At 54.7% G+C, this 11,623-nt stretch overlaps 1 protein-coding gene across 1 annotated transcript; it reads left to right on the top strand.

The window, feature by feature from the left end:
- Nucleotides 1–3,898: 3,898 nt before the first annotated feature.
- LOC134399355 (uncharacterized) lies at nucleotides 3,899–7,311 on the top strand. Its single transcript, XM_063127378.1, has 4 exons — nucleotides 3,899–4,848; nucleotides 4,975–5,634; nucleotides 6,866–7,024; nucleotides 7,288–7,311. Exons 1-4 carry the CDS (start codon nucleotides 4,267–4,269, stop codon nucleotides 7,309–7,311), a joined length of 1,425 nt encoding a protein of 474 aa, XP_062983448.1. The 5' UTR covers nucleotides 3,899–4,266.
- Nucleotides 7,312–11,623: the final 4,312 nt, after the last annotated feature.

The following is an 11,623-nucleotide window of genomic DNA, read 5'->3' as shown; positions in this document are numbered from 1 at the left end:
TTATTACCTTTAAAGCCCTACATGGTTTGGGTCCAGGCTACCTACGGGATCGCCTTCTCCCGTACAATCCGCCCCGCACACTCAGGTCCTCTGGGAAGAATCTACTTCAGCTAGCAAAAACTAGATTAACAACTGTTACCCAGAGGACCTTCTCTTCTGCTGCTCCCAGACTGTGGAATGGCCTGCCAGAGGAGACTCATCAACTTAACAGTCTTTTAGCATTCAAGAAAACTACAAAGACTGATCTCTTCCAGCAGGCCTATCCAGTGGAATTCTAGGATGTTTTTAGGATGTTTTTTAGGATGTATATTATGTTTTAATTTTTATGTTTTATGTATTTTATTGTTTATTATTGTTCCCCAACTCAATCAGAATGGAGAGGCGGGTAAGAAATAAATTTATCATTATTATTATTATTATTATTATTATTATTATTATTATTTGCAAAGACACTCTTACAGGGAGACTACTGATTTGCACGTGGGGTCCCCAGTGATGCAGATTTCTGAACTTGTGAGGAAGTGTTTCATTTCATGCTGAGAGAAGGGAGGGGCTATGCCAGAGGGGTGGATAACTTATAACACTCTGCCAGGCTTCACCCACCCTTGCAAATGGCATATAGTGTTATGCATAAAAAGAAAAACTGGCTATATAAAGTCCCCGTTTAAATCCTGAAAAGAATCCAGAACAGGATGAAGCGGTAAATTGTGGGAGAAAACGCCTGTCTGAAATCTACAGACTTTCTCTGTGCTCACCTTCTGCAGAGTGACAAGGATGGGGTTCGACACTATCGACACCCAGGTCCAGAGCTTCTATCCAGCAGACATGCCAATATCATGTTGTAAGAATTAGGTCAAATTTGGAAATCATTTGGAAGGGCTTTCTCTAATGAAATAATGGTAGCAAACAGGTGAAACTAGAGTGGTTATATAAAACATATAGACCTCTTTCATATGTAAAATGGTTTGGACTTGTGCTGATTCTACAGAGGCTGTGCTTCACACATGGTATTGAAACATTTTAGTCATCAGTGTCAGCCTAGGGTATTCTGTATATACTCAGGGAGTAAATGTAAGAAATAATTAAATAGCAGTAGTAGTAGCAGTAGTAGTAGTAGTAATAACAACAATAACAGCAGCAATAATAATAAATAGGCCTGTATTACTAGACAGGCTGTCTTGATTATCATAATATGCATCACCACTTGTATGAAGATATCAGCAACTTGATCTCAGACTTAACAAAATTGTGGATGAAGAGAAGTAAGAAATATATTTTGTGATGAAATGGAATGATGATTATAGCCCTGTGGCTTCTTCATATTTATGTGAAATGCTGGCATATAATAATTTTACATCCAATGCCATCAAAACAGTGGAGTTTAATTTCCAGAGGATCCTGTACTGTCACACAGGTTTGGTGGAGAGGTGGCAACACAGGATATGATTGAGGAGAATCTCAGCATAGTGAGGCATCCATTTGTGAGTGTACCTATACTCAATGGGCTTGCTCTGTATTATGCTCTGGGTTTGTGGAGTTTATTGCTCACCTTGGTGTCCTGAGAAGCTAAGGGTAGGCTGAAAGGTGATGATTGGCTCAAGGTCACCCAGTGGACTTCATGGTTGAGTGTAGATCTGAAATCAGGTCTCTCTGATCTGTCCAACTTGCTATCCACTACATAGCACTAATACTGAGGGAAATTACATTCAGATTTCCTGAATAGTTTTCTCTATTGTTTTAATGATGATTGCATGATTACAGGAATCACAGTCGTGATTCCTGTAGTTAAGGGCCGTCAGTAAAACGAGCATTCCGCCATGTTAAATGGAATTGCTGGGGGGGGGGGTCAACCTAGCAGCCTAAAATAAAAAATATTTCAGGAATCTTTCTGAAACGCGGTACTGCCAGAAAGAAATGCTGGCTTTACATTCCCTGCGCGTTTCAGGGAGATTCCTGCAATATTGAGGGCCGGGTGGGAGTTTAAAGCAGAAAATGGGGGGGCAGTATGTCTGTCCAGATCTGCTTTGTTTTACTTCCTGGTTGGCAACCTTTTTTTGCTCACTTATAGCGCCAAATTGGGACTCTTACCTTCCAATCCATTGATGGGATTGTGTTCCCCTGTCCTCCTCATTGATGGAATGGCCTTTCTTTTTAAAGTATCTGCTTCCGTTGATTTTTTATTAATTTATTTGTGTCCAATGTTAGCCTATGGGTCTCCGATAAGCTCACGCATGCGCCTCAGGTTCCAAGGAGGGAGGGGGGAGAAGGGAGTGAGTGGGAGAGAGTCTGGGAGCAAGCAAGGCCATCCTCTGGGGGGGTCAGGGCCTCCTTCTAGCACCTGGGCCTGCAGCCACGCAAGGAGTTCACCTCAGCTGGGCCCAGGCTTCCTCCCAGCATCTCTGCCCCCTCCCTGCCTCGATGGGGCCTTGTACTTTGCCTGCAAGATCGTGCAGAGCAAGTACAAGGCCCCATCGACGCTGAGGGAGGGGGCTGTGGGACGCATTCTGGGACTTCCTCCCAGCGTCTCCGCCCCCTCCCTGCCTCAATGAGGCCTTGTACTTTGCCTGCAAGATCGTGCAGAGTAGGGTGACCATATTTTGGAAACCAAAAAGGAGGACAACATGGCCGCCCCATGGGGGTGTGCCCACCAGCATGTCCAGCCCCCAAGGGGGCGTGCCCACCAGCATGTCCAGCTCCCAAGGGGGTGTGTCCACCAACATGTCCAGCCCCCAAGGGGGCGTGTCCACCAACATGTCCAGCCCCCAAGGGGGTGTGCTCACCAGTATGTCCAGCCCCCAAAGGGGCGTGCCCACCCAAACATGGCCTTGGTCACAGGTCTGATTTCACAGCACACAATTAAGACAGACCTGTTCTACATTACATCTTAATGTTAAAATCATAGAATCATAGAATAGCAGAGTTGGAAGGGGCCTACAAGGCCATCGAATCCAACCCCCTGCTCAATGCAGGAATCCACCCTAAAGCATCCCTGACAGATGCTTGTCCAGCTGCCTCTTGAAGGCCTCTAGTGTGAGAGAGCCCACAACCTCACCAGGCAACTGATTCCATTGTCATACTGCTCTAACAGTCAGGAAGTTTTTCCTGATGTCCAGATGGAATCTAGCTTCCTTTAACTTGAGCCCGTTATTCTGTGTCTTGCATTCTGGGAGGATCGAGAAGAGATCCTGGCCCTCCTTTGTGTGACAACCTTTTAAGTATTTAAGTATTAAGAGTGCTATCATGTCTCCCCTCAATCTTCTCTTCTCCAGGCTAAACATGCCCAGTTCTTTCAGTCTCTCTTCATAGGGCTTTGTTTCCAGACCCCTGATCATCCTAGTTGCCCTCCTCTGAACACGCTCCAGCTTGTCTGCATCCTTCTTGAATTGTGGAGCCCAGAACTGGACACAATACTCTAGATGAGGCCTAACCAGGGCTGAATGGAGAGGAACCAGTACCTCACGTGATTTGGAAGCTATACTTCTATTAATGCAGCCCAAAATAGTATTTGCCTTTCTTGCAGCCATATCGCACTGTTGGCTCATATTCAGCTTGCGATCTACAACAATTCCAAGATCCTTCTCGTTTGTAGTATTGCTGAGCCAAGTATCCCCCATTTTGTAACTGTGCCTGGAATAAATCACTGGAATAAAGTATAAGGGCGTTGCTAGACGTACCGGGTGTTCCGTCGTTGAGGAGCGGTGAAAGCGGCTTTTCCCGTTCAGCCGTGACGCCTCATGATCCACACCTGCCTTCGATTTATGGCGGAAGTTTGCGCCGGTTGTGCTGCTGCCGCCGCGAGCACGGTTGCGCAGCCACACCGGCCTGATTGCCGCGGCTTTTTTTTTCGCTCGCTGCACGGTTTGCGCACGTCCGAAAGACCGCAAACTTGCGCAGCCGTCAGCGATGCCGCCGCCGGCCCTGGCGGCGGCAGCGGCGGCAGTGCCAGTGCCAGCTGAAGTGCTGCTGGTGCTGTTGAGGGTCAACATTGATGCGCTCACTTCCTGATGGGGGTCGTGGCGGGTGTCATATGACCCGAGGTCAATCGTCTGCATGGCCACTCTGTGCCTACATCTCCCATCATGCCTCTGAGGTGTCGGCGGCGATGACCGCCTCTGTGCCCTGTGCCCCATCCCAAGGAGCCAACCCACATCTGGCAGAAACAGCTGCGCCAGCGGAAGCGCATTGTCCGGATGCAGCATATCAGGGCAGCAGAGGTGGCTGTGTGTGCGCGTCTGTGCGGGAAACGATAGCCAAGAGAGGGCAACTATGCTCCCTGACGAGGACCGTGACGATCTTTGCGCGGCCATAGCCATGCTGATCTTGCTTCTGTCGGAGTATCAGCGCCTCCGTGCACAGGTGGCTGCCAGGCGGCGGCAGTTGCGGGAACAACTGGGGAGGTGGCTACTCCGCCGCAGCAAGCTGCGGGCCGCCCTCTGCCGAACGAGGCTAGCCATGCTGGCCGCGTATGGCGACTACGTCCGCGAGACACGCCGCCGCTTCTGGGTCCGGCCGAGGAGCAAGGACTGGTGGGAGAACTTTGTCCTGAAGGAGTGGGACGATGAGCAATGGCTGAGCCATTTCCGCATGAGCAGGGGCACCTTTTTTGAAATCGTGGAGGAGTTGCGGCCGCATCTGGACAGGAGGTTGACTGTCATGCGTAGACCTATCCCAGTGGAGAAACGCCTAGCCATCACCCTATGGAGGCTGGCTACCCCTTGCGTCTACAGGACCACAGCAGAGCAGTTCGGGGTAGGCTGCTCTACGGCGGCACAAATAGTCCTGGAGGTGTGCTTTGCCATGGAAGTGACCCTCCTATCTCGTACAGTCAAGATTGGGAACGTGGCAGAGGTGAGTGGGGGATGGGGGATGGGGTGGGGGAATGCGCTGGGAACAGGCACTCACTTTTGCGGAGGTCCGCAACTTCGGAACAATGGCGCTGTCACTAATATGCCCTTTGTGTTTTCTGCCCCACAGATCATGCATGGTTTTGGGGAGCTGGGGTTCCCTCATTGTGTGGGCGCGGTGGATGGCAGCCATATTCCTCTCCAATCTCCGATACACCAAGCCTCAGAATACATAAACAGGAAGGATGAGTACTCCATGATTCTGCAGGGGACCTGCGACCACAAGGGGCGGTTCATCAATGTGGAAATAGGATGGAGCGGCAAGAACCATGATGCCTATGTCTTTGCCAACTCAGGCCTCTGTGAGACGATGGATGCAGGTGTCTTCGTGCCTACCCATCCAACAATCAGATTGCACGGCCAGCAGATTCCACCCCTCATTATTGCGGATGGCGCGTACCCTTTGCGTGAGTGGTTGATGAAACCCTATGGTGGGGCACTCACTCCACAGCAAGCCCACTTCAACCGCTGTCTTAGGCGAGCACGCCTTGTGGTGGAGCAGGCGTTCGGCCGCCTCAAGGGGAGGTGGCGGAGCATAGGCGTGCGCCTGGAGCTGGCCGAAGAAAACATCCCTTCGGTCATCAGTGCTTGCGTCATCCTGCACAACATCTGCGAAACCAAGGGGCACGCCATGCTCGTGGAGGCGGCGGAGCACAATTCTGTTGAGCTGGCTACTCTGGGCGAGCCCTACGTCAATGAGGCCAATCGCCACACCCGGGAAGGGCACAAGGTGCGGGATGCTGTCAGAGAGTTCCTGTGGGCTAACCGCCGCTGACAGCCTGCCTCATAAAATTGGACTGTGCTTCTTCCCCTGTGCAGTCCTTCCAGTCCTTTACCCCAGAGTAACAGCCATATGCCCACTTGTGTGCAATCAACTCTAGGCTATGTACGCCCACATGTATGCAATAATATATATGCTATGTACGCCCACATGTATGCAATAATATATATGCTATGTACGCCCACATGCATGTTATTTACTGTTTACTCTGTACAGCACCATCTACAGTGATGGTGCTATATAAATTAGTAATAATAATAAACTCCAGTCAAACTGCGCAACGTGAAATCATCCTAAATGTAGCCCGAAGGGCAAACCGTGCTTATCACCATCGTCCGCTTATTTGCGGACGTCCGCAATCTCGGAAAACGTCAACAGGGGGAGCGTATGTCTCCGAAGGGCAAACCGTGCTTATTGGCATCGGCCGCTTCTTTGCGCATGTACGCAGTTCCGAAAAACGTCAACAGGGGGCGCGTACGTCAGGCCTACCCCGGTCAAGATGGAGCCTCGGAGGGTCGCCTACTGGCAGGAGCCCGAGATGGAGATGCTCCTTGAGCTCCTCCTGCAGTCTGGAAGGTCGGAGCGCCTCATGAGGAGCTCCAGCCTCCAGACTATTGATATTTTCAGGAGGGCTGCAAGGAGCCTCTCCATCGCGGGCTACTCCCGCACTGCTGAGCAGTGCAGGAGCAAGTTTAAAGGCCTAAAGGCGGCCTTCTTTGAGGCTCTGGAGTGCTACCGGGGTAGCCCTCCTAGGAGAGCCCAGCCCCCCTTCTACACCCTCCTGCACGAGTTGTGGGATCGGGCTGGGCGACCCTCGTGGGAGGAGCGCCGGCCAACAAGTAAGTACCCTTTGTATCACTGTGCCCCATCCCCCAACACTGCAGCCATGCTGAAGCTGCCCTGCACCACCTGCTATAATCATTGCCTGCCCCTCTGTGTGGTGGTTGCACTCAGCCTCATGCCAGTGCCTTGGCCAACTTGTCATTTCTCCATCCCAGCCCATGTATAATGCATGTTGGCAGCCAGGTGCAAAGCCCATCCCCCATCCTGGTTCCATGTAGGCAGTGGCCCCTAGAACTGCTTACCATGCCCATGTAATGTGGGTTCCAATGTGGCATCTCATTGCGCAATGAATGTCCTGGCCCACTAACTGATGCATACCTGCCTATTACCTTCACAGGGCTTCAACGTGCCCGCCTCCGGGCTGTGTGCCAGGAGGAGCCTGTTGCAGCTGAGGAGGAGCAGCACCCAGCAGAGGAGGGCAGTGGGGAGGGAGGCCCCCCTCCTGAGGCGGCCCCCCCAGAGCAACCTCCCTGCAGCCCACCCACCGCACCACCTGGTAAGTCCACAGCCCTACCACAAGCAGGGGTTGGTGCTGGTTCCACGCACCTTCTGTTTGGGGGCTTGGGGAAGAGGCTGCATTCATTGGAGAGGGAGTGGTGCACATCAGTCTAGTGGCATCCAAATGAACACGTATGTGGCCTCCTCCCTGCCAGGTTGTGCACCATTCCACCTGCCCACCCACTCCCTCACTACAGTTCTGGTTGTGCACTCCCCACTCCCATCCCTCACCTCCTCAACACCCCTTCTTTTCTGTGACAGGTGATGGAGCTGCTGTGGCTGTGACTCCAGACCTCGTGCGGTCGTTCAGCCGCTTAGAGGGGGCGGTGCGCAGAACAAGTAAGTAGTGACTCTAGTGTTTGGTGTGCTCATGGGGGGGTGCTGCAGCATACATCACTAATACCATCTTTCCTTTCGCAGTGCGCTCCTTGGAACGGAGGGTCACCCGCCTGGAGCGGGACGTCCGGGCCATAAAGACATCCTGCAGGCAGGATGCTCACGACCAGCAAGGCCCCTGACTGTGGCGTTTTTATTTTTTTATTACTGTTTTAGAAAGTAATGGTTTTCATAAAAATAAAGCTTTTCTTTGTTGTTGTTATAAAATAGTACAAATTTTCTAATGTTTATAAAAAAAAATAAATCTAATATATTTTGCTTAAAGGTGTGTGTGCGCTTCTATGCAGTGCTTGGCCAGGGTCCCTGGCAGGAGTAGGAGGAATGGTGAGCCACCCCACCCCACCCCACTCCACCCCACACTCAATACTACCTTCCCCCCTTCATGGGGAGTAGGGCTGGCGCTCCTTGGGATTACGCTTCGGCCACTCCCTGCGCTGCTGCTTGGCAGGTGGGCTGTGTGGTTCCCCACGCACTGCAGGGGGAGGTGCTGCAGGCTCCAGGTGCCTGCTCCTGGCCTTTCCATTCCCCCCCACCGCTGCTGGGGCTGCCTTGGCCCTGGTCTCAGGCCCCACAGCCGGTGGGGCTGCCTTACCCTTGCCGTGAGTCCCCCCAGCCGGTGGGGCTGCCTTGGCCCTGGTCTCAGGCCCCACAGCCGGTGGGGCTGCCTTGGCCCTGGTCTGAGCCCCCACAGCCGGTGGGGCTGCCTTGGCCCTGGTCTGAGCCCCCCCCAGCCGGTGGGGCTGCCTTGGCCCTGGTCTCAGGCCCCCCAGCTGGTGGGGCTGCCTTACCCTTGCCGTGAGGCCCCCCAGCCGGTGGGGCTGCCTTGGCCCTGGTCTCAGGCCCCACAGCCGGTGGGGCTGCCTTGGCCCTGGTCTGAGCCCCCCCAGCCGGTGGGGCTGCCTTGGCCCTGGTCTCAGGCCCCCCAGCCGGTGGGGCTGCCTTGCCTTTTGCCCTGCCTTTCCCCCCCCTGGGATGGGGCACAAAGAGGTTGCTCCTGGGGTGGGGATGGGGTGTCCTCCCTCTGGGGTGGGGATGGGGTGTCCTCCCTCTGGGGTGGGGATGGGGTGTCCTCCCTCTGGGGTGGGGATGGGGTGTCCTCCCTCTGGGGTGGGGATGGGGTCTCCTCTCTCTGGGGTGGGGATGGGGTCTCCTCTCTCTGGGGTGGGGATGGGGTCTCCTCCCTCTGGGGTGGGGGTTCGGGAGCCTCCTCCCAGAGTGGGCCAGGGAGTAAGTGTTCCGCTGGGTCCCTGCCTCTCACTCCACCAGTTTGTGGGCCAGTAAGAGGCAGTGCCCTCACAGGGCGATCCCTATGCCTAGGGGGGCCAGTCCTCAGACCACGCATGCCACCGACCAGCTCCTCCAGACAGGTGGCTACCCTATCCACACAGCGCACCATTGCTGCCGCATTTTCAGCATCTACTTGGAGTTGCTGCCTTGCGATGTCCAGATATTCGCTGAAGTTGTCAGAGTCACGCTCAAGGATTTGGAGGATGCGGGCGTTGTCTGCTGCTGCCTGGCGCATGATCTCCAGAGCAGCATCTCCTCCTCTCCTCTGGGAGCGACGGTTGCGAATCTCTGCAAGGCGAGAGGCAGGTGACAGGGTGGCCCTGGGGTTTGCCACCCCTGGATCTGTGTGGAGAAGGTTGGCTATTCAGACACATGCGGCAGCACTGAACAGGGGAGGTGAGGATCAGGTGGAGTGTGCAGTGCCATACAGATACACCACCACCTTGGGCAAGCACACTGCTGCACATCTAGCCGCCCAATTGCACAAGAGGGCACAGCAGGTGAAGTGCCCCTTCCTGCCTGGCAGCGAAAGGGTGTGGTTGTGCGCCTAGAACTGCCCTTAGCAACTAAGCAGCTGGCAGTGGTGCTGGTGGGTGGCTAACTCACAACATTGCATTCCAGCCCCAGACTTCTGCTGTTCTGTTATCTGTGAGAGCCGTTCCCATGGCTGAGGAATGCTGACTCCCACTCCCACTCCCACAGCATCGACCTTGGTGCATCTGGGGAATTGCAGGCTCCTTCCCAAGATCTTCCCCCACTGCTCCCCTCCTGTTGGTGTGATGGACTGAAGGCAGTTCAATCACACCCACCCACCACACTAACTGCACCTTCCCCCATTCAGGGCATTCAGCACAGGGCACCTGCCAGGGTGCCGTGTAGATCCTTGCCTACCTACATCTGGCCACACACCTGTGTGTTAGTGCTGCCATGTCCCCAGCATGTCTGAGTGGTTGCAGGAGCACACATGCACACCTGAGGAGTGCAGAGTACTCACCAGGAGCACGTCCTCTATCTGGGCTGTCCCTGGAGCCACCTTCAGTGGGTTGTGGGGGGCCTGTCAAGGCAAAGTCAGGCCTATGTCACACTCATACCTCACCATTTGCCAGTCCACCCTCTACCAAGGATCAATGCCCATGGTTGTGGGGATGCTGTATGGTGGGCACATACTCACAGTTCAGTCCAGTCTGCCTGCTGGTGCCTTCACCTGCTTCGCTGTCAGAGTCTGCAGCTACATTACCGGATTCTTCATCATCTGGTGGCATGTAGGAGAAAGCATTGGAGGTAGGGGGAAGGGCAGCTTCCCCTCCCCAGAGATGCAGGGGCCTCAAATGCAGCCCTTCCAGGCCCCCCTCCTCCAGGCATTTTGCGTGGAGAAGAGAGGATTCCCACTGGCATGGGATGCTGTGCTGGTGCCCCCACCTCCCGCCCCCTACCAGCAAGCCTTTGGGGTGGCTCTGCAGTCCCATTGCCGAAGTTGGTGGGGAGGTGTAGGGGTGGGCTTGGGGAGGCAGACGGGCACACTCACCAGCTGATGTGTCTTCGTCCACATCCCTGCTGAGTGAGGTGGTTTCGCTGGCGTCCTCACACATGTCCTGGGAGCCCACAGGAAGAGAGGGTGGTGGCTGAGTGGCTCGGGAAGTTACACGTGTGGACTGTGTCCGAGTAATTGTCAGACTGCCTGCCACGCGTTTGGGGCGCGTCGTGGTATCCCCACGGAGAATGGAATGTAATTTCTCATAGTAGGGGCACGTGGTGGCATTGTTGCCTGACCTCTCATTATGGTTCCTTACACGCCGGTACTCTGACCGCAAGCTCTTGGTTTTAGTGCGACACTCTTTGGCGGTTCGGTTATGGCCTCTCCTGGCCATCTCCCGTGCCACTTCTTCAAACACATTAAAGTTGCGGTGGCTAGCCCTCAGCTGCTGCTGAATCCTTTCTTCTCCCCAAATGTCCAGCACATCTAGGATCTCTTGGTGTCTCCATGTCACGCCCCGCCCTTTTGGCCCCATGCCTGATACCTATTCAGGGGCTAAGCAGAGAGAACGGGGCTCGTTACTTTCCGCATCGGAAGGGCAGGGGAGTGTAGTGAACCATTTTAAAGGGGCTTCCCTCACCTGCTGCCGGGTGGCCGCTGGAAGATGACCGCCCACCCTCGCTTGCTGCCCTCTGGCAGCCGGTTCCCTCCAGCTGGCTGCCCACCCACACCCACAGTAGCTCACCAGCCACTTTTCCGGTCCTCCGGTCCTGCGCGAAATGTAGTTATGGGAATAAAATAGCCGCTCCGCCGCGCTGCCCCAGCTGGCGGACTGCGCGCAAATGGTGGAGGCGGCTTGACCGAAGCCGCTGGCCACTCCCCTAAGCACGCCTTTTCCTGACCCTACATCTGCATGGGCACTCTGCATGGCCACTCTGTGCCTACATCTCCCATCATGCCTCTGAGGTGTCGGCGGCGATGACCGCCTCTGTGCCCTGTGCCCCATCCCAAGGAGCCAACCCACATCTGGCCGTAGCCATGGCAGCAGCCCACAAACAGCTCTGCCCTCTGCCAGCCTGGTACCCACACTAACAGGCAGCGTACAGCACCGCCATTATGCGGCCACGGTAGCTGCCCACCGCAAGGAGTCACCAGCCACTTTTGCGGTCCTCCGTTCCTGCGCAAACTGTCACTGGGGAAATAAAAAAAAAAAGCCGCTCCGCCGCGCTGCCCCAGCTGGCGGACTGCGCGCAAATGGCGGAGGCGGCTTGACCGAAGCCGCTGACCACTCCCCCTTAGCACGCCTTTTCCTGACCAGTGCCGACCGCAGTGACCTCACATCCTCCCACACGTACTCCGAATTACCGCGGGACAGCAGGAAAAGGCGCACTACAACTCACTTTTTTAAAGTCGGGAGAAAGAGGCTTCACCGCGGGATAA

Source organism: Elgaria multicarinata, chromosome 5, assembly GCF_023053635.1.
Source record: "Elgaria multicarinata webbii isolate HBS135686 ecotype San Diego chromosome 5, rElgMul1.1.pri, whole genome shotgun sequence".
Classification (NCBI taxonomy): Eukaryota; Metazoa; Chordata; class Lepidosauria; order Squamata; family Anguidae; genus Elgaria; species Elgaria multicarinata.
The sequence above is the reverse complement of the archived record's forward strand: the minus strand, read 5'-3'. Positions and strand labels throughout refer to the sequence as shown.